The sequence below is a fragment of the Arthrobotrys flagrans genome, assembly GCF_004000055.1.
Source record: "Arthrobotrys flagrans strain CBS H-5679 chromosome Unknown unitig_8, whole genome shotgun sequence".
Classification (NCBI taxonomy): Eukaryota; Fungi; Ascomycota; class Orbiliomycetes; order Orbiliales; family Orbiliaceae; genus Arthrobotrys; species Arthrobotrys flagrans.
Genome location: NW_027137553.1, coordinates 4167121 through 4189807, shown reverse-complemented (window position 1 = coordinate 4189807; position 22687 = coordinate 4167121). Strand labels below are relative to the sequence as shown.

Genomic DNA, 22687 nt, shown 5'->3' with positions numbered 1-22687 from the left:
TACAGATGCGTCGACTCGAAGTGCGTCTGTAAGGTCCGTCACAAATACTACATCTGCGAAGGTTTCCAGAGGTGCCCTTACTCTTCAGGCCCACAGCTTATTTCGCCGTTAATTAGTACGCACCACTTATTCAGTGCTCCTGACGGGCGCTGCCGCATCCCCTCCCCCTCCCCAATAATGTGGCCGAACATACAAAATAGAGGGAGGGGGCTAGGAGGAAGGATCTATACCCACAGCTGACCGGGATCGAAGTGTGCTTTTAACTAGCCACCATGCCAAATTGGGTCCTTGTATCACATAAGACCCTTTAAGATGGACATGAACCTACCCGACTCGAAATATTAAGGACATAAAACCGTTGATATAGGTGGAGAGGAGGACCACATGAAGCGTGGGCCTGCTCGAGAGAGCGCGGTGGGATCCCACGCCAGAGATCCTGAAAGTCCTGGATAGCCTGGCCTCTTCGAATCGAAGCCTTTTGTCGGCCCACTCAATGCAATGCGGTTAATATTATGCATTCATTCATTCAGGGTCCTGCCCATGCGAAAAAGACGCAATGTCGCACACAACTACCAGCTATGACCACCACAGTCAGTATGTTTGATCAGGCCAGCTAAGTAGTTGGGGCGAGATCCCAGCGAAGATTAATACCCGCTCGTTAATTTTCGTGGTCGTGAGGATGTAGTTCCAGATCTTTTAAGCCGAAGTCTGTACAGGCCCGCGTCTGTACGCAGAATAGTTGTGCCTACCGTGCCATATGCAATTTGCGCAATCACACTGATTGGCTTGAGATTGCGCCTGCAAGCCTTTCAGTAGATTGTGGCCTGACCGGTCTGCAGTCGTGGAACCGACAGCCGAACCGGCGCCGTTGGGACTTGATATCCGACCCACATTGATTGTCTCTAATAAGGTTGTACAGCTTCGTAGACTGATTGGCTGGACCCGCCCCGGGTGCATGTTCCGGTCGACAATGCAATGTCGAATCTGAACCAAATTGAATACCTAGCAGCGCACTGCATTGTCAAAGTATAGGTCAATGGACATAGAGACAGGGACTGTTTCTAAATATTGACCTGGTTGAAGCATAAGGAAAATGCTATAGCGAGACTAGCAACGCCATCAAGCAACCAATTTTCAATCACAACCTTAGACGCCAAGCCCAAACTAGTGGCCCGATTTCCTGCGAGGGAAGGAGATCGGCGAAAGTGAAGATTTTTCTGCCTTAGTTGGTTAGTCTTCTCGTTAGCGTCGCTTGTGGGAAGTACTAGGATCTCTCGAAAGGGAGTAGCCCGGGGTCCATGGCCACGGTTTGTTACAGAAGCTCAGAAGAGTCCCGTGAAGTTGTGGATGGCTTCCGGCCTCACTTCCTCACTTTGCTGGCGCACTCCTCATACCCTTGGCAGGTCTGCACAGCCTTACCGCACAGCGTCACCTCACCCACTTCACGACGGCACTTAGTCTGCTAATGGCTTAGCCTTTGCGGCCCAGCACCTAGGATCTGACAGGAAATTTTTATTTTTTTTTGCCTTGTCACTTTAGCTTGGACAGGCTCTGGACATCCCTCCCTCAGACGCGCGTATCTCGTAAACTTTATCATGCATATCGATTCTAGCGTCGATATCAAAAGTCTCACCGAGTCGGATAATTCTGGCTCATTTCGTATCTCGTTGCGAGAGGGACGTTTCAAAGAACGAGGCAAATTCGTGTGAACCAGGGAGATAGTCTTCTTAGTGAGAACTTTCTTCTTTCCCCGCCGACTAACAAGCGAGAACGATAGAGCTAATGCAACTTCGCCAATAATATAGTCACTCCATGGATTAATGTTTCGCATGGCTCAATGCTCCATCGTGCGGCTCTATGTGCCCCGTCATTTTTCTCGGGTTTTTACCTGGAATTCACACTATAGTACCAGCTTCGAATCAAGAGCCAAGGCAAGAAATTTGATGTGCGAAGTCCGGTACCTGCATACGAGAGACATGTGTCTCATGTCACTCTTCTACAATCTGGGACAAAAAGTGGTGGAGATGAGAGACAGCTCCACCTGGTGTTCCCTGCTCAAGCAAGCTATGTGCATGTAAGTACTAACATAGGAAGCATGACGATAATGAATAGTGTCCACTCCGGCTTGAGCTCTCTTCAGCGATCGTGAGAAAGGGTATTTCGTAGTCAGCATGAAGACCTCGTCCTAGCCCCTCGTACGTCGCGAGAGCACCCAATCAGAGAAGCCGTTCACTTTCGGAATGAGTAACGAATATCCGAATTCGCATAGCTAGAACTCAATCTCACATTATTAATTATTAACATGCAGCCTATATTATATTGGTGCAATATCTAGACACGCTGGCGCACTCGCTTAGAGAAAAGAGGAGAGCCACTGTGCACACATGTGGTACAGCACAGACGCCCACCCGACCACCCACATCATGTCATCTCAAGAACCTTGATGCCATGAGGGTATTTTTGGCATCTCCAAATGTCAAAGTACGTAGGTACATAGGTACCACGGTTGAATTCATGAATCAAACATTATCCCTCCGACTTCCGGTTCGTGACAAAGCAATTGATTGTTCAATTGATTAATTATCAAGCGATGGCAGCCTAGAAGAAACCATTATCAAATCGAAGTAGCCAAATATAAAGTCGGGTTCGTGATCTTATGAAGCCGAACTATGACATCAAGTTGGTCGCCGTATCGTTTGGGTGAATTAATCCTGGAAACTGGACAATATTTGCTTTTGAAGCGCCGTCACAAGCCTCAAAGTGCAAGCCATACATTGGGCAAGAGTTTCATGTCGATGTTGTGGCTTTATCACGGCCACTAAACCGACCACTAGACCTGGTCGTTTCATCTTGAGAACGGGCACTAAGGCCTAAAGTGGTAATTTACGCCAACACACAGCCCCGAATAAATGCTGTTGCAAATTTTCTGAAACGACGGTGCTGCACGCTTTCCCCTTCCTAGTAAGTTTCCTCTTTTCGGAGTCCTTGCATACCAGCAAAAAAAGGTAACACGCACCCCAACCCATTCGTTGGTGGCTTTGATGTCACAATTCGATATAAAATTTTTTTTGCAAAGGAGTTCTCCATGCTTCTTGCCTTGCATCGCACGACGAAACTATTGTCCGAAGTAGCATGCAGGATATCAAGCATGGGACTTAGACGATTTTGAGCCGAATCGCTAGCTTGCTCCCAAGCCACTTGCATATCGTTCCGCCTGCACAAATCGCAAAATGGTTCCTTGAAGAAAGTCAATTGTGATCATATGGACGCCCTAGAATAGATACATACACGTCGGGCAATTAATCTTCTCACACACTTGCTTCTTCCACGTTCGCTTCTGCTTGCTATAGCACGACCCATTGGTGCCTCTCATGTGCGCCTTCGCCAAACCAACCGTGTCGGGGCGAAGCTATGATAGATGATAAAGTTCATGATGCATGATAACTGCATCACCAATATACGTAAGTTAACCCTGTACATCAACCCTTAAGCCCTTTTCAGTACTTGGTCTTCCGGATCTGTATAACCGTCTGCATCCATATCACGCGTGATATTACTGCACGCACTAAAGTCACCGTCTGTACTTGCATCCTTTACTCCCAGTGGTTCCTATTGATCTATACTATTGGGCCATTGGAGTGGGGACTTGATTCACATTTCGATGACCCGTTCGCAGACCATGGTATGCAATCTCATGATCCTTCGGGAAATTTGACCTATCCTCTTCGGAATCACTTTCTTCATGGTGCTAACGCTTGCAGTCCCTCCTTATCAAACCTGCGCTCATAGGCACATGTGGCCTAGGACCCCCCCTCTCCAAGGCCAGAATTTCCCCAAACTATGTAACTTGACGATTCAGTAAGACATCTTCATCACTTTCTCCTAGCCTACTCCAGACTTAATTTCTCGTACCGAAACCTATAGTTTGACCCGTCCCTCCCTCTATCCCCCTGCTCAGTGTATCTCTACCAACTCTCGGCCCTTATATCTTCGGAAATTCTAAGACATCTACGTACACATACTGTATGTTTAATGGCCTTTGCATTCCAAAAGGCTGGCTGGATTTGGCTTTTATGTTCCTCTTGGCCTTGAATAATCCTTGCGTCGATCTTGATGATGTAAGGTCGTAGAATACCACAAGACCCACTCTACCCCAGCCCGTTTTTATCGAAGAAATCCCGGCCAAATAAACGCTCGTCTCATGCTTTAGCCTCTCCGAGCCGTAAGCATAAGCGGCGGCATTTCCGTGTTGGTGCCCTGGTGGCTAGCCATACCCTATGTCTACCCAACCATCCCATCACACATGTCCTATACCTACCTGGGTACAAGAGGATGAAAGCGTCCCTAAATCGGCCCCTTTCCCGATGAAGGCAATACTATGAGAATATTTTCTATCCTGATCTTTTATCACAAAGCCCAAATAGTTTGTTGTCAGTTGCCTTCTTTTTCGTCTTACCATATTCAAGCTACGACTAGCCGTGAGTATCGGGTTTTTCCCTGGATTTCTTATCCAAGACTACGACACCCAAACAAAAATTTGTTTTTCCTACTATCAGAATCATCATAATTGTGATTATTATCATGATGGAAATATCCTTATCGAATAGAAATAATTTAATATATGTCACATTGGTGATACAAAACCCGGTAGTAGTTCTCATACTTGTTGTAAATTTCTTTAAGAATCTAAGGGAAGGTATATCGCGCATTCGGCTTTAGATTAACCCAAGTAGAGCATAGTCACCACTGGAAAACTTCTACGGCCCCGGGTAAGAGGAAAATCCAGTCCGGTACCCAGGAATATGAATAATCCCAATCCACCTGGCCCATGCATGCCCTCCCTTGAGCGTCCCCACAGCTTTCCTTGAAGAGAAACATCGCTAAGCCCTTGCCGTTGTCTACCTACCGGTGAGTACTCACAAGTATCCTAAAAGGTGGCAATTGACACTGTTGTCCTTCTGTGGCCGCTCTGCATCGTCGATCCTATACCCCTCATATCAGTCTACCTATTCCACATTCATAGATGCATCCAGTTATACTTCAAATACCCACAATGTTTTGTTCCCACACTTCGCTGGACCATTAGTCTAATCTAGCTCCGATCATTTTCGAGCTCTTCAACCAATCCCTAGTCCAATGGCTTCCGATTCTGAGCCACCCCACCAATAAAATTGTCCCAACAATCACCAGACTTACCCTTCTCGTACCTTCTTACCCATCTAGACGTATTCTATTCTCCCTGTTGAGCTTTCTGCATGCAGTTGGCATCGCACCATAGCCTTTGCCATATAGCCGTAACGAATGAGCTATATGAACTAGAGATGATGTCCAGAAGTCTCCCCACAGCCCACCCAGCTACAAAACCGAGCGGCCCACCATCCGCCTCCGTCAACGGTCTAGATTTACGCGTACGTTCCGTTAATAACGGAATACTTCTACGAATTTGACTCGATACCTCGAGCCGTAGAAGCTCGCTTATAAGCTTTTTGGGATATTTTGCTGTGGCCATAGCATGGGGGTGCAGTCTGTCCAAGAAGTTCACTGCATGATGCATGTACGAGACTTTTGAAAAACGCTTCTAGTCCCGTTTTAAATTAAAGAGGAATAGTTCGTTATCCAGTATTTTCAAGAATTCCAGGATTACCCAGATAGGCATCACAGTGAAGCGTTTGGGGCCCATCGAACGCAAGATTTACCCCTAAAGCTGCTAAACACCTAAACAGATGAGGTTGACGATCGACACTAGTTTATAAGGGATTGTGCTCAGAGGTGCAGAAATATACATATATTCCATGCGTGCACCCTTAGGGTGTGGACGGAAATTAATTCTGACCAAAGCGGTTGTCTTGTTCTCAAAAAATTTGGTTGTGGTGCATTTTTCAGACTGGCTCTCCAGCTTGGACAACATCTCAGTCGGGCACCCGTGTGGTTACGAAACGGTCGTAACCAGTGTTAAGGCTATAAATACTAGAGCCCTAAGCACTATTTACTATCTACAAGCATAAATACATAATGGAGTTATGGGACCCGCCTTTCCGAGTCGAAATACGACCAGAGGATTATAATACTCCCCAAGGTGCCGCAATGCTCAACGGGTTCGCGCCGAGAGGACAGCGGCATCGTGACAGGAATCCCTCACACGGCCTCGGGACCCAAGAGCTCTAACAGGTCTAGATTCACCGGGAGGCGGACAGGTCTCCCAGAACTGTTCTAAGGCTCATTACTAATCCTTGTTATGATAGCAAGCCAATGATTACATTCTTTTCAGCCAAATTCTGCACTACTATAGCCAAGTGTGATATCTAGATCTGAACAGGACTCGAGGCAGTTATCGAGTTGAAGTTAGGAAGAAACCAGCGCTCAGCTCCGGCCTTTTGTACATAACGCCCCCTCTCGTACCACAATGCCATTGCCTCCTTGGCCTAAATCCTCATTCTATACGAGTACTTTGTGGCATTTTTTCATTATGCCTATGTACGCGACCATACGAAGAGCGAAATTTCCACAGCAAAACCGAAATGGATATTGCTAGCGAAGAAGATGCTGAATGCCATGAGATGGATCCGAACATTCCTATCTGCAGATGCAAGAGTGAAACGGACACCCGGAAGTAGGTAAGACCGGGTCGAGCAGAACAATTTCCAAAGAGAGTTGTTTTCACTTCGGACATCCTACAACAAAATGTACAAACCAGACAACTAGTTCCGATCTAGCTATCAATTAAGTGCGTACCGGGAAATTTTAGCTACTGGTGCCCTTCCTCGCTCTCTTATCGATATTAGTGTCCAAGGTCTAAGCTTAAGTCGATTAAACATTAACGTTGGTGCATCAACACGCACATTTTTCGTGTGGGTTTTTGGGCTTCCCTCGTCTGCTATGCTATACAAATTAGTCTATAGTTTGTCTGGCTTAAGATCAACCGAATATTTTTTTTAAAAAAAATATGCTATTGAATCCCTTATCTATATCACTTTTCTAAGCTATCCCCCGCTAAAGCTAGCCCCAAATGCACGTAAGAAGAATAACATATAGTCTCGTGGGAAATGATCATTTCGCCTACAACCCTACCCACTAAAAACTACCACAGCACTGGATGAACAAAAAAAAGACTAGTTGATGGGTCTCGCAAGGTTTAGACAAAACTGCCCTTATGCGTTGGAAATAGCCCTCAAGTTTGTGTCGGCTTGCGGGATTTGGAAGCTTGTACATAATTATGGTAGCCACCACCTAATGCGGCTGACACATTAAGCCATCAGGCTTTTTTCTTTGGTGATAATATTCTGGATAGCCGGTCTGCTTAAAAGTACCCAAATACCGAGGTAGACATACCGAGGCCTGGTATAGCCACCGATGTAGGTGTATGTTCGGGATTTATTATCGTGGTGATATATATATATATATTTGCATATTTGTGGTTGGTAAGGCGTGAGGCGTGAACGGAGTGGTTCTCCTTGGGCGGTGTAGTGCGCATAAACGACGCTTGGTATTCTGTCGGAATTTACCGAATGCACACAGCTAAGAAGAAGGAGGAGAAGAAGGCTTCAGTAAGATCGTAGTCATGGATCTCGAGCTTAGTCCGTAATTATAGCGACATAAGCTCCAAGGTCCCCTTGGAATAGTGCTACAAGGTGGTTGTATGAGATATTACTTAATTAACACAGCTGCCCAGGGATACATATCTCGATCGATGATACTAAGGAAAAGCTTGTCCTAGTCGAACTTGCAAAGCTCGATACCACTCAAATGCAATGGTACCGTATTTTAGATCAAGTGACGAGGCTTTCCAGTGATAAAGAGCTCTAAGCTAGAGGGTGGGCCAGTACGTAAATTGGCAGCTTCTTTCGATCTAGGAACCGTCTTGCAAATCTGGAGACTTGGCTAGTATCTCGTGCGCGTAAATGTATCACGTCATGAACAAGACCGTTAGAAGCTTATCAAATTGATATTTCGCGGAGATAAGAGATATAACATCTGCCATTTTATGCAAGGGCAGGCACTAATATCAACAGGTTTATCGACGGATGGGAAGGGAAGGGAAGGGAAGGATGAACGAATGATGCAGGGTACCGGCATAAACGGTTGACATGGTGCTGGTCCAAGATTAACGGAGGGATCCCATAAATGTATTTCAATTCTCCTCCGACACGATGCATGCATAAGTTGGCAAAGAGGAAAAGAAAGTAAGTGGTGGGAATGTAATATGCAGGCAGAATTCGCATTCGCTGTGAGGGGCACGAAGGACATGGAAAGCAGTAACCACATGCTATATGCTGGGCGTAAGAAGCGGCACGGCGATCATACGAAGAAGAAAGCATCACGAAGAAGAAAGCATCACGAAGAAGAGAATTTGTAGCAAAAGAAAAGATATACACATCGCTACTCGAATCGATCAAACTGCCGGTGCGGGACGCGGTGTATCGATAAAAGACAAAAGCTTTCGGAGGATAATTGGGTAATAGGATGTAATATTGCTTGGATCAAATTCATAATCATTGAATCTCCCCCTCCTCCTCCTCCACCTCGTCCGCCGCAACTATCAATCCACTTCCCGCCGCGACCCTTTTAAAAAAAATCACCCTCCGGCATCACTCGACAGATTTTTCTTTTTCCGGAAGCAAAAAAAAAAAAAAAAAAAAAAAAAATATGAATATGAATAATAATAATAATAATAATAATACGACGTTGAAGAGAGGAAACACAAACAATATGAAAATGGATTGGGACAGCTCTAAAAACAGGGAAAAGTGATATCTCTGCATACAAAACAAAAAAACATTCGCCTGGTCCAACAATAATAATAAAAGGTCCGAGGGGTTAAGGAAACACCTGCTGGGCTGGTCTCTAGATAACGGAGCCGCTCGCACAATGCAACCACATATTTATACCCTGTCATAGCTACAACAAGAAAAGAAAGTTAGGACAAAGCAGTTCAAAATCGCATTCGCGGATTGGCATTCGGTTTATTTAATAACATACCTCCAGATTCTGGCCTTATAATCGCCGCTACCGGTCGCAAACAACTTGCCAGCAGGGCTAGGGGCAACAGAGATGACTATAAAGCAGATTTCGTGTTAACCGAGACTGAGTCAAGCGTATAAGGTAAATGTGTCACTTACCGGAATTTTTATGTCCTTGAAGCATGAGCTGAGTTTGATTTGTTCTAGGATCCCAGAATTGCACTCTCCGGTCCTTGGAACCCGACATGACCCATGGACCATATGCATCTGGAGTTTGCGCGACACTCAGAACGAAATCCTGCAGTGGGATCGAATGTTAGAATGCTACAGCGAGGGAGTTGACATCACAATTGTGGTTATAGGAAGAAAATCGTACCTCGTGGCCCTCAAATGTTTTGACGCGGGGCTCCAATTTCTGGCCTACACCCTGAGCACTCGCGGACGAAAGAGTCCACATCTTGACAGTCTTATCGAGAGATCCAGAAATAAGACCAGTACCGTTCGCAGTAAAGGCGACACTGTACACACTGTCTCTGTGGCCTTCGTTATGATCATGTGGTGGTTCAGGTTCTGGAACAACATCGGGTCCTTCAGGTTGTGGGGGTCTATCGGATCCCTCAAGTCTCTCGACAAATTTACCGGTAGCAATTTCCCAGATCCGAATGCACTTGTCAAGACTACCGGCGGCAACAAATCTGCTATCTGGTGAGATGGCGACTGTTGTGACACCGTCTTCGATGGTGAAAGCGAGGGGTGCCCGGTCAGGGTTCTCCATATCCCAAATCCTAACCGTCTTGTCCCCGCTGCCGGATGCAATATACCTGCCATTCTTGGAGAAATCCAAGCTGTAAATATCTTGTTCGTGGCCGCGGAAATTGTGCTTGATTCTCTTGTTTTTAATATCCCAGACCTAACAGCGAAAGACTTGTTAGTACAAAAGCTACAAGGACAATTATACTTGGTATTATGAGTTGGGCAATATACGTACTCTAATCTGCCTGTCCTCGGCTCCGGTGGCAAGATAATACCCATCAGGGCTGAAACAAACGCTTCGGATGTAAAGATCACCACCACGGTCAACAGTCTCATCTTGAAGCAGAGTCACTCTGTGGCCGGTCTGAACATCAAAGATTTGGGCGCTTCTGTTGCAACCGGTGGCGAGATACTTGCCATCATGGCTGAACCTAACACAACAAACAACGCTGTTGTGTTCTAGGGTGTGGACAAGGTCGACATCAAGCACACGGGGAACACGAGGGTTGAAGTAAGCAAACCAATCTGCTCCCTCTTTCTTATGCGTCTGTGGAATCCGAGAGATATCTAGGTCTGTACGATTAAGTCAGCGCTTCACAGCTCCAAGGCGACATTTATATGGTCGTAAAAGGTGGTCAATACCCTTATTTGGCCTTGGAGTGAGGGACTGTGCAGGGGGGGCAGGTTGCTGTGGCTGCGGCTGAGTACTGGGTCCTGAAAATCCTTTACGCATATTTGAATTAGCTATATTTCACATGTGTGGAAACGAAGCTAAGTTTACCGTTTTGTCCAAAGCCTGATGTCTGAGAAGGAGGATAATTGCTCGGCGGTTGCTGGGGTGGTTGTGCGGGCTGTTGCGGTCCAACTTGAGGAGTTGAGATTGGCTGTGGTGCATGGATGGGGTGACTATGTGGCCCGGGAGGCGGGTGGCTGCCAGTTTGGGATGGTCCACCGGGCTGCTGCTGCGACGGCTGGCCCTGTTGGGCGGATGGATCTGCCAACGTCATGTTAGGGCCACCAACTTGCGGAGTACCAGACATAATGCCACCGAAGAGACCACCTCGTCCTTGATGCAGCACAGGTGGCACTGGCTGCGCAGTTGATGGACCAGCGCTTTGGCTCTGTCCAGGATGTGGGGCTTGGCCAGTATATTTCTCGAGTTCACGAGTTAAATTGGCAATCTGCTCTTCATATCTAAAAGAGATACCAGGTTAGCAGTAGATCTTTAGTAGAGCTATGAAGGTAAAGAAAAAGTCTTACTGTTTCTTCATTTGCGAGTAGTTACTTTCCAGATTGAAGACTGCCCTCTGGATCATTTCCATTTCTTGCATTTGGCTGTTCACTAAATGATACCAAGTTAACCAACCATATCGTTAAAACGGCCATCTCGCCCACATCCAATCCCTATAACAGCTTACCTTTATGATCAGATTCGGCACCTCTTTGAATCTGGGCGTCAAACTCAGCGCGCAGCTGGTCGATGATTTCATTGAAACGATTCGGGGCTGCGCCTGGCACATGACCGCGATGGGCATTAAACATATTGATTCGTAGATGGATAGTAAGCCGGGGTATCGAGGTAGAAGTTCAGTGTAGTGACCCAGGCAGACAATATCCGAGATAGTAACCCGAACGACACAATGGCCTACCGGAGCTAAAAAATGCTATCGGGGGTATATATACTGGCTTCTAGATTGTTATTGTGGAGGTTAGAGGGATTATCAGAACGTCAAAGCAATAAGCAAGCGGCGGCGATGTGCGTAGAGTAACAGAACATGGATAAATAGAGGGGTCTCGAGACTACGTAAAATCGACGGTAAATAGCGGCCTTCGCAACCTCGTTGAGGGGTGGTTGCTAGGTGCGTCCCGTAGCTCATAAAAACGATTTTATAGGCGATGTGAGGTCCTCCTACTCTCCGATCTTTTGACATCAACCCCTTCCACCTCCAATTGGTCGGACTCGAAATAGAAGATGTACGAAGGTAAATCGATCCGGTCACAACATGCCAGTGCCATGAGGATCGGATACTAACACCTATGCGCATTACACTAAATAGGAAACCACAGGGAAAAAACAGGAAACCATCGCGGAAAGGGAACGTTCCAAGCCACATATATCCAACTTACATGACGTCTAACGAATCTACGATTGATTCGGCGATGGAGAAATAACGGACGAGCTGGAGCACTGAGGGGTGATGCGAAGAGCGTCGTGTCCAGATCTAGCGTGTGGGGGCCGCGTTGTAGGGCGGCGAGATCTTCGGTCCCCTGAGAAAGTTGTCTTTAGCGTGGTAGATTGTATCCCACGCGAGGTGAATGAGTCGGACTGTTAATAAAAGGTTGCGGATTCAAGAAGCGTGGGCGTCCTTCGGAACAACACAGCGGACCGGCGACAGGGCGATGCGGATGTTTGGCGGGTAAGGCTGCGGTTCCTCTCGCCGCGACTTTCGATTGGAACAGCTCAGGTTCAGACGACCGGGGAAGATTTCTATCCAAACGACTTCGTGATGACGTGACCTAGCTTACCAACGCGAAATCTCGAGCGGTATTTCGCGATAGTTTGAGGGTATAGGTGAATGGCCACGAAGAGGAGTACGAGGCGAAGGGAAGACTCGGGTACTCTGAAGGGAAGAAGTTGAAATAAGAGTTATGCGCTAGGAATGGGAGGGGGGAAGGGGCAAGAAGAGGAAGAGGAGGGAATGCAAAGAAGAAGAAAGGAAGATAGATGGCAGGAAAAGAAAGTAAAATTATATAAAATGCACCAGAGGAAGGGAAAAAAATAAAAAAAATAAACCGACAAGCAAAAATACCCAGCCTGGCCCCAGACGACGGGGCCTCTGGAAGAATTGCAACGGATCCACCCAAAGGCGAGTAGGTGCAAGCAAGACAGCCCTCAAGCCAATCTGCGTTCGTTCAAGGAGGCCCGGGCGAATCACCTTCTTCCGAGCAAGGGAAGCGAGAAAAAGTAAAAAAGGTGGGGACAGACCTTGAGGCTTCACACTCCACTGCCTTGTATGCAGTGTGTGAACGGTTTCTGGTAAGACTGCAGGAAAAGGAAGGACCACTTGGCCGATGGGGTCTTTGAGTACGATTTATTCTTATAAGCCCAATCTTTCTTAGCCGAGTGACTTTCGACATGTATCTGAAGCCTTCATATACGAGTGGAAAGGGATACGTATCGATACAACTTTTCAAACCATCTGCTCATATCCTGAGTTGAGATATATGAAACGGGTAAGCCCAAATTAACCTACTTTCTTGTGCGTGTATTTTAGATCGCTCACCTCCGCTTCAATCGCTAGGAAAACCCCCCAAAAAAGAAACAGCATGTAGGCTCCTCACGGATGTTGGCAGAATCACGCTGATACTCTGAGGATACCAAACTACTCACGCTTCGATCCACAGTTGCGCAAGTAGTGAACAGGTCCCCAGTTGCCCCAGCATTTAATGTACATATATTTCGTAACATACATACAGCTGGAACGGCATCGCCCAAAAGCAATCAAGACAGGTTACGGACAGGTATCTTCGCCATCTATTTCTGCAGTCGCGGGACCATGACGGTACATCACACACGCACAACCTTTTACCGACACAGACAATGCATTTCGGTACTCGAAAAGAAGCAAAAATCGAAGGCAGGAAAAACAAAATATGCGGGTTGGAGCATGAGTGTCAAAAGAAGCAATAACACAAACAATGTCTTGGCACGTTTGATGCCATGATGCTCCAAAGCAAAGGGTCCTGGTGAGCTGATGCATGGAAACTGGCATACCGGATGGCTGCGTGTCAGGATCTAGGTGAGCTACACAAAACTATATACATACATACCCGTCTGGGGATGGATGAAGGGTATACCGAATTGACGACATGACGTTACAGTATTGATTGGGGATACAAAGCCATCAATTCAGGCACTATGTACGAGACTGCAAGCGATCGACCTGGTTCGTTTTATGGGAAGATGGGTACGGGAATGACCAGAAGGGAATTTCCGGCATCACATAACGGAAACACAAGGCTACGGCCACCGTTGTAGGTGGCAATCACAAGCACCAAAGTTTTCCCTCGAGTCTACGGCAAACACTGGCGGACAAACAGTGACGCTGTCACTATAATTATATAAATGTTAGAATAACTGATGACAGGTGATTGTGACATAGGGATTGAGGCTGGAGGACCCTCCTAGTGAACTCGTTAATTGCCTGAGCAAGGAGAGAAAATGATCCTAGCAGCGGACACGTGCTTCTTCGTAAAAGGCCATTTCCCTTTCGACACAAAGGCCGGATCCTTTTTGGAGGCAGGATTTTTGCTTTTACTGAAGAGGTCAGGCTCAGGCCCTGTTATCTTATCTCATCAGTTAGATCTTGATCTCTCTGCGATCCTGATCTTACTCAGCCAATCCCAGCCCCCACGTCCGTGGCTCGTTTTGTACACTCCTTCCGTCAGTTCCCCCACCACACGAACCTGGGAAACTATCCGGTCGTTTGTGTCATATGACGGATTGGTTGTCCATCAACCACCATCTCTTTCCATAGCACGCTCTGCTTTTGCTCGCATTGACGGTGCTCCTCCCTCGTATACAGCACCCACCGGTCTCCTAGCAAGTTATAGCTGGCAGCTGGTTACATACCCACCAGCCCCCACCATCCAGAAGGCCATCAGAGGCTCTTTCCCCGTGATTTCCGTACGGCCGTGAGAGGTCTCCCAAGTTCGGCACGGCCCCGGGAGGCTCGGAAATTTTCGGTGACCCGAACAGCCGCAACCTCGACGTCAAAGCTTGTGAGGTATTATAAAATAAAATACGTACTACAACTTTTAACATTTACAGTTCCACATTCGAGAATCGCACAAGAACAACCTCAGCTTCCGACGGGAATACAAAGAACTACCCTTAGAGTGACGGCAAGGTCACACCAATACGTTGTTCAGACTTTTCGAAGGGTTGCTTCGTCCTTCCTTCTGGGGACTCCAACCACAGCAACACAAGCCAGAGGCCAAAATGACCAGGGACAACCAGTAAGTCCGCAGCCACAGATCTGAATCCCTCCAGTTTCGAATATCTCGAGCTTCAGCATGCAGCACCGCCTTGTAATATACAAGTAGTGTATTAACCCGCAATCAAATTGCTGGGTACTAGCCACTCGGTTGTGTTTTATGCCGGGGCACCCCAATTTTATCGCTGGCGGTTTCTATATCTGGGTCTGGATCTGGATCGAATCTCTGACAAACTACCCTCTGATATCATTTAGGGCCCGGGAGACCCCACCCTCCACGGCGTATCGCAGAAGGTCCAGTGTGGATGTAGATGGAGGTAAGCTAAGCCAACCACCGATACAGGCATCCCCTTACGTGCTATCATCATATGCATTAGCACCTTAAATGCACCTTATCTTGCTTTCGCCCAGACTTGAGCTCCCCAGCTTTCCAATTTAAAAGTGAATATACCCTGCCTCGTTTTCCCACAAAACATTGCATGTAATGACTTCATCCGCCTAACTTTCATTTCATCCCTTTGCCCGCATCTTTTATTTCTCTATTTCTTCAATAAAGAACCCTGAGAGCTGGATAGAGCTAGTTTTTCTCTTGCATTTCCAATCTGTTGTATTCAACACATATTCCCGATGAACTCCACTACGACGACCACCACTTCCTCGCGGAATCCCCATTTTCAGTTGGTTGAGGAAAGGACGATGGCTAAACCAATCGCGACCGTGTTTGATGCCTCAAAAGTGCATGAAAAATGGCCGTTCGTGAAGGGCGAGATGGCTCCGGCCCAGCTGTACAGCACCACCTCTGGTAGACTGTTCCACTCCGGAAAGATCGCGATCATCACAGTTGGCCTACCTGCGCGTGGGAAGACGTATGTTTCCTTATATATACCTAGTATTTTCAAATTGGTTATCTGATACTAAGCCGTATGAATTTCAGCCACTTATCGGTCGCCTTGACTCGATACCTTCGATGGTAACTTTACATTTACCCAGTTATATCTCCGATATCAGGACTGACTGGTTACACTAGGCTCGGTGTCATAACACACACTTTCCACTTGGGTGATTATCGAAGAGCGCATTGTGCGCCCGGACAAGATGTCCCAGAAGATTATTTCTTCGTGAACGGTAGGCGAGATTTTTACGTAAGAAGTTAAGATAAACGCGTTTACTAAGATATGTACCCAACGAACTAGCATCGCCATCATCCGTGCTTCTGCGCCAGAAGATATTGCGACAGTGCCGAACGGATATCTACGAATTTTTCGACCGGCATGGTGGACAAGTTGCGATATACGATGCTGTGAATCCTACGGCTGCGGGAAGACGATTGCTTGCAAAAGAGTTCTTGAAGAATGATATTCATGTGAGGATTCTACAACGTCATCCCTAGAATTCATGCATGCTGACCATTCCCAGCCCATCTTTATTGAATCTACCTGCGACGATATGAAGATTATCGAGGAGAATGTCAGAAACGTCAAAATCAGCTCTCCGGATGTAAGAATGAAAAAACCACCAGCCATATTATGTTCTCGGGGCTAAAAATAAATACAGTACGCCGGCTGGAAGCCAGAAGATGCTGTCCAGGACTATCTCCGTAGGATAACTGTGAAGATTCCCCACTTTGAAACCATGGAGGAAATAGAACTCGACTATATCAAGGTATGTTTCACTATGAAACCAGTATTCGTTCCCTAAACTAACGACGTAAACCTTGCAGATGATCAATGCTGGGGAGAGGATCATTGTGAATAACTGCCGTTTCGGATACTTGCCCAACCGGATCGTGTTTTATCTCATGAACTTACATATCAAAACGAGACGAACATATTTCGCGAGGGTAGGTTTATTCCTCAATCCAAGCTCTATTTCTGTACTAAATCCGTGTTGTTTCTTAGTCCGGCATAGCAGATCATGATTCCTACAAAGCCGACGCTCCGCTCTCCGAGCAAGGTCTCGACTATTCCCGCCGTCTAGCCGACACGATCACTAAATTCCGTGTCGAAGAACTCCGCGCTCACATTGCTGCTGGTGGTTCTAAAGAAGACCGTCCTTTAGTTGTCTGGACCTCCACCCGTATTCGCACAGTCCAAACCGCAGACCAACTTGCCGCCAAAGGTATCAAAGTTCGCCAGCGCCAGCAGCTTTCTCAACTGAACCCGGGTGCTGTCGAAGGTCTCAGCGAGAAGGAAATTCGTGAATTATATCCCGAGGAATTGGAGAAACACAACCAAGACCCTTATCACCATAGATATCCTAGATCTGAAAGCTACCACGACCTAGCAGTACGGCTCGAACCAATTATTTTGGAGTTAGAGAGGGAACATAATGATTTACTCATTATTGCCCACGAGAGCGTTCTAAGGGTGCTTTATGCGTACTTGATGGCCTGTTCGACAGCAGATATCCCGACGATGAAGTTTGGAAGGGACGAGATTGTTGAGGTAAAGAGTTACACGAATGGTTTTTGCGAAGGGTAGGCTTGCTAACCTGGTTCCCTGATAGATTGTGCCCGCGAGCTACAATAATGTCGCCAGAAGGATCCCAATACCACCTGGAACTCACCAAGAAGTTCCAAACACACCGTTCGGATTCCCACCGGTGTTTACTGGTATATAAAGATTCTCGTTCACAACTGCGATCTTTCCTTTAATTGACACAAATCAAATCCTGCAAACTGGCTTGGGTACCTTTTTTCTCTTTTTTTCCTCAAGTATAAGTGATCTTTGTATTTTTAGAACTTATTTGGCTTCTTTGCAAAGATTCCCATGTCTTATTCGATCTTTCCCGTCTTTGGCGTTATCTTTTCTTCTTATTATACAATTTGGGCGGAGAAAGGTGGGATATGGATTTCTCAAAGATCGAGCTATTTCATATATAGAGGTGCTCTTGAAATGTATATTCGCAGGTACATTCTATTCGCAAGGATATCTAGAAAGAAAATTTTCAATAGCAATTCCAAAACCGTTGAAGCTGTAAAAGCACCCGTTATCATGCCTCGTAATCTAGCTTGCCCATGTAAATTTAGCCTTGAGCTTTGTGCCCAGCCAACAACAAAATTTCTACCACGCTTGAACTTTTCGCTTGCTTCCTTCGCTAGCTTCCCCAGAAAACCTCTAATTTTACATACCATCTAATACCCCCACCATGACAGATACTCGCGGAAGAATACACCCTTGCTTCATCTCTATCGGCGCAAACCGTATTCCGGCCGCCTCAGACTGGGACATCAACTCTGGCCTCATCGCCTACGGCGCTGGGAATGTGATTGCCTTATGGAGGATCGATGAGGTAACAACCGCCCCGCCATATACCCCTCCATATATAAATTACGCACAAGACTGCCGTATAACTAACTAAACCTCCGATTATATAGACCGAAGCGTCTCCTTCCGGTGTATTTGCAACTCTAAAGGGACATACTGATAACGTATCTGCTGTCCGGTTCTTAGATAATACACAGGATTCTGAGTCGATATTACTATCTGGAGGAGTCGACAAAGTTCTTCGGGTGTGGAGGCTTGTAAAGTCATCTGATGCTTCGGAAGTACCACGTTACGAGCTACTAGCTCAATCACTACCGCACGATGGGTCGATTGTGGATATTGCGGTTGAGAGGGTGGGAAGCAAGCACAACAATACGGCTTCCGAAAGGATAAGAAATGGTATAATTGTTGCTTCGGCATCTGCAGATGGGAGTATTAAGATCTGGAGACTTGAGATATCGAAGGAAGGAGGAGAGGTTCTAACGCACCTACAAACCCTGACTACGAAGCCAAAGTACTTCCCACTCAGCATTGCACTTGCAAAACTTTCTTCAGCAAACAAGGGAGATGGAGTCGATGCAAGGGAAAAGGAAGAAACCGACGTCTGGATCCTCGCTGTTTCTGGCTCTTCAAACTCCATTCAGATATTCGTTGGTAGCACTACAGAGAGTGAATCCGATTTCACACCTTCAGCTACCCTAACGGGTCACGAAAATTGGATTCGTTCTCTCTCTTTTGTCCGTGAAGCCAACTCAGACGACCTCCTCCTCGCGACCGGCAGCCAAGATCGCTATATCCGTCTATGGCGTGTACACCGTGGTAGTGCACTACCCGCCCAATCTGCCGGTTCAAAGATGATGGTTATGGGACAAGCTCTATCTAATAAAGCCCATCGGTTTTCCGCTGGAAGTAGTAAACAAGATTACTCGATTACCTTTGAAGCCTTGCTGGTGGGCCATGAAGATTGGGTGTACTCTGTGTCCTTTAGAAAGGATGAAGCGGACGGGAAGATTAAGTTACTGAGTGCCTCTGCAGATAATTCGCTATCCATCTGGGAGGCAGATGAGACGAGTGGTATATGGGTATGCACTGCAAGAATGGGTGAAGCGAGTGGCATGAAGGGGTCGAGTACTGCGACTGGTAGTACAGGAGGCTTTTGGACCGGATTGTGGAGCTCTGATGGAAATAATGTGGTGTCGTTCGGCAAGAATGGCGGGTGGAGGAGGTGGAATAATAGCAGGGAAGGCGAGTGGGTGCAGAAGGGTGCCGTGGCGGGACATATTAGGGATGTAATGGGAGTCTCGTGGGAGAAAGAGGGGAAGTATCTGCTTTCTACGAGGTAAGAATGAGTGATTTGGCTCCTTTCAGTGAGGATGCTAACGTCTGTTAGTTTGGATCAATCGACCCGACTTTATGCACGCTGGAAGTCCTCGAAACACAGATCGTTCTATGAGTTTTCGAGGCCACAAATACATGGGTACGATATCAACTCTATCGTGTCCATCAGCCCTACGAAATTCGTGAGCGGCGCAGATGAAAAGCTTATGCGAGTTTTCGGTGAGCCAAGGGGCATCGCCAAGATGTTGGAAGAGATGTGTGGGATTCAGCAGGCAGATATGGAGTCATTACCTGATGTGGCCAGCCAGCCGGTATTGGGGCTGTCAAATAAAGCTGTCAACACTGCCCCCGAAGAAAATGGAGAGGAAGAGAAGGAACAAAATGTTGAAGGCCAGGAATACCCCCCATTCGAAGATTCATTATCAAGACATACGCTTTGGCCTGAAGAGGAGAAGTTGTATGGTCATGGATACGAGATTTCTACAATTGGGTGTAGCAACACTGGAGATGTTATTGCTACAGCGTGTAAAGCCTCTTCGGTGTCTCATGCGGTTATCAGAATGTTTGAGACAAAGACGTGGAGACAGCTCAAGCCAGCGTTAGAGGCGCATTCGTTGACTGTGAACAGGATTGCTTTCTCAAGGGATGACGTTTACATGTTGAGTGTGGGGAGAGATAGGCAGTGGACGGTGTTCGAAAGAGTGACAGAAGGGCTGGAGGAATTTAGTGCTCCGTATAAAGCTATGCAGGTGATGCCTAAGGCTCAGACGAGAGTTATTTTTGATGGGAAGTGGGTACCTCTAGAGGCTGGGAGAGCCTTTGTTACGGCGGCGAGAGATAAGACGGTGAAGGTTTGGGAATTGCAGGGTAAAGAATGGGGGTGTATTGAGACAGTTAAGTTTGAGGAGCCGATTACTGCTATCGATATTCTAGACTGGGTGGTTGATTTGGAAGAGGGGCGGTTTGCGGTGCTGGCGGTAGGGTTGGAGAGCGGTGCTTGGAGTGTGTATAAGGCGAAAGTGAAAGAGAGTGGTGGGATCGAGGGGTGGGAACAGTGGATACAAGTTGACGGATACGTCGCACCGGCTAAGACAATTACACAGATCGCCTGGAAGCCCGCTGGGGAGGACGGGAGCTTCGAAGTCGCGATCTCGAGCGAAGACTCTTCAGTTAGGATATATGATATACAAACATAGGCGTATTGGGTATCGTTGAGATATTTTACAAATGATATATGTCGGAAGGGAAAACATCATGGACGTTGAAGTCCCGCTAAACAACATCCAAGCAAGATATGATCCACAGAATTAAGGTTGGTGCCGGTGACTAGGATTAAGACTTCTGCAACTTCTTCGCAGAAGGTCGTGGGCCTCTCTCAACCAGATCCTCAGCCTGCCAGCGCATGACAAGTTCGAGGAGAGACGAGTTTCTCTCAATAACTGCGTCTTCAACGTGAGCAGTCTCAGCCTTTAACTGTGGAGGGAAGAACTCAGCGATCGGGCCGCATTGGCGAACCTCACCGAGAGTCATACGAACAAGGTGGGTAGGCCAGTTCGCCAGGCCATCTGTGATATGTGTAGCATAGAGCTATACTCCTATTAGTGAACATCCTTCGAGATGAAATACACCAATAACTTACAATAGTGCATCCTCGCTTCTCAGTTTCCTGCTTCAACCAATCCAAGAACCTCCATCTGGCCAGGCAATCCAAGTCCACCGTCACCTCATCTAACAATAGAATACTCCAAGGGCGTACTAGGCCCATAGCCAATTGGACTCTTCGTCTCTCACCATCAGAGACAGCATGCATGCGCCAGTCAACGTCAATGTCTAGAATTGAGATTAATTCGTCCCGTCGTTCGGTGTAATACGAGCCACCGACCGAGTGGAGTAGCTCGGTGACTGATATGTCGGTACGGACTATGGGGTTTAAGACCCATTCTATGTGTATTACTTCGTATTAATAAGTCGACCTAGGTGTATAGCCGGGATTATATGCATACCGACGCCGAGGTAAGTCACGCCCTCAAGACCCTGTTTGAATGGATCAACGCCCCCGACGAGAATTTTTCCATCTCGAGCAAGTGTTTTCCCTAAACTATGGGATTAATAGATATAAAACCTGATTAGTCAGACTGGATTCTTACCGGCGAGAAGCCTCAGTAGGGTAGACTTTCCGGCCCCATTGGAACCGATGAGGAGCGTACGGGATGAGGATGGAACATGGAAAGAGACATTCGAGAGGCCCTTTTTACCGTTTGGGTAAGTGTAGGAGAGGTCGAAGATGGAAATGTCGGGGGTCGGAAGGTCGGACATTGTGTACGATAATTCTTGAGGATGGTGTACTGCCTTGGAGGATGTCGAAATACAACATCGAAGAGTGTTGTTCCTTGAAAGCCTAGCATCTTTTAGGCCGGGAATAAGCGGCAGATTAATTGTGAGGAATCACGCCAAACCTTTTGAAAGACTCTTCACTAAGATATCGTTCAATTATATCAAATATAAGCAGGCCCTGGCCAAATTTAAATACCAAATTGGTATATCAGAATACTATAAGTTTAAATATCACGTATATCGAATCGTTCAAAGGCTTTACATGCAATAAGTATGAAGTCTTTGGGACAACTGAGTACAAATAGGCGAGCTGCTGAATTTAAACTTTTTTTAGCTTTAAGCACAAAAATGTTACCTAGGAACAAGAATTTTTAGATTTCTTACACCTGATACATAATTAAACAAGCTCAAGTATGCAGTTGGCTGGTGAGATTTGTTTCTCTCGATCTGACTAGTTGATGTTTTTATATGTAAAATACAACGTCGACAACACGAATTCGCGAAGCGGTGCCCTTCTAGACTTCTGGACGGGAAGTCTGGAATGTCAATAAAATATTTACCCTATAATAAACTTGGCGTTAGATCGAGTTTTCCAAATTAATTTAGTTCAGGGTGCGTGGTTTTCGGAAACGAAAGGGAAGGTAGAGGTAGCCGGGACCCGGCTGTACGTAAGAAATATTAACGCCAAAATAGATTATTGGGTTTCCCTGCTATGTAGGCCGTCGTAGGTATAACCAGATGGATTCAACCATGGTTTCAAAGATTATTTACTAGTATACCGAAACATCAATATCCTGCGCATTTAAAACTAGGAATGGAATTAACTCTATAATACTTTATGACGAAACCTAAGATAACTTAGGTTTCTTGTCTATTAATCTCCATGATCATCTCAGCCTAGGCTCGTGGCTCTCTTTTGAGGGGCACCTTTGTACAGCCCTGGTCTGTATAAGTAGTATATTTGCAAATAATGGGTGGTCGCCAATATTCGGGTAGCTAAACAAAAGACTTTAAGCTCGGGTGTGGTTTTTTCGCTTCTTTA

At 46.5% G+C, this 22687-nt stretch overlaps 4 protein-coding genes across 5 annotated transcripts; 2 read left to right on the top strand and 2 right to left on the bottom strand.

The window, feature by feature from the left end:
• Positions 1-8879: 8879 nt before the first annotated feature.
• DFL_007705 (uncharacterized protein) lies at positions 8880-13039 on the bottom strand (the record flags this gene model as incomplete). 2 transcript variants are annotated; one of them, XM_067637329.1, is made up of 13 exons in its annotated part: positions 8880-8895; positions 8977-9052; positions 9117-9255; positions 9334-9867; positions 9946-10283; positions 10353-10433; positions 10492-10704; positions 10771-10904; positions 10971-11052; positions 11129-11221; positions 11360-11399; positions 11838-11978; positions 12965-13039. In XM_067637329.1, the coding sequence occupies 13 exons, from the start codon at positions 13037-13039 to the stop codon at positions 8880-8882; spliced, it is 1962 nt and encodes a 653-aa protein (XP_067488856.1). The 2 variants fall into 2 exon arrangements, with proteins under 2 accessions (XP_067488856.1, XP_067488855.1); XM_067637328.1 differs by having other exon boundaries at positions 11129-11215.
• A 1673-nt stretch (positions 13040-14712) lies between these two features.
• Positions 14713-17326, top strand: DFL_007704 (uncharacterized protein; the record flags this gene model as incomplete). Its single annotated transcript, XM_067637327.1, has 11 exons — positions 14713-14729; positions 14963-15024; positions 15444-15573; positions 15642-15677; positions 15735-15832; positions 15901-16070; positions 16124-16204; positions 16262-16369; positions 16428-16547; positions 16606-17151; positions 17213-17326. 11 exons carry the CDS (start codon positions 14713-14715, stop codon positions 17324-17326), a joined length of 1482 nt encoding a protein of 493 aa, XP_067488854.1.
• Positions 17327-17854: 528 nt separating this feature from the next.
• DFL_007703 (uncharacterized protein) lies at positions 17855-20507 on the top strand (the record flags this gene model as incomplete). Its single annotated transcript, XM_067637326.1, has 3 exons — positions 17855-17998; positions 18084-19312; positions 19364-20507. The coding sequence occupies 3 exons, from the start codon at positions 17855-17857 to the stop codon at positions 20505-20507; spliced, it is 2517 nt and encodes an 838-aa protein (XP_067488853.1).
• A 136-nt stretch (positions 20508-20643) lies between these two features.
• On the bottom strand, positions 20644-21627 carry DFL_007702 (uncharacterized protein; the record flags this gene model as incomplete). The annotated part of the gene is made up of 4 exons (XM_067637325.1): positions 20644-20898; positions 20951-21252; positions 21315-21404; positions 21459-21627. The coding sequence occupies 4 exons, from the start codon at positions 21625-21627 to the stop codon at positions 20644-20646; spliced, it is 816 nt and encodes a 271-aa protein (XP_067488852.1).
• Positions 21628-22687: the final 1060 nt, after the last annotated feature.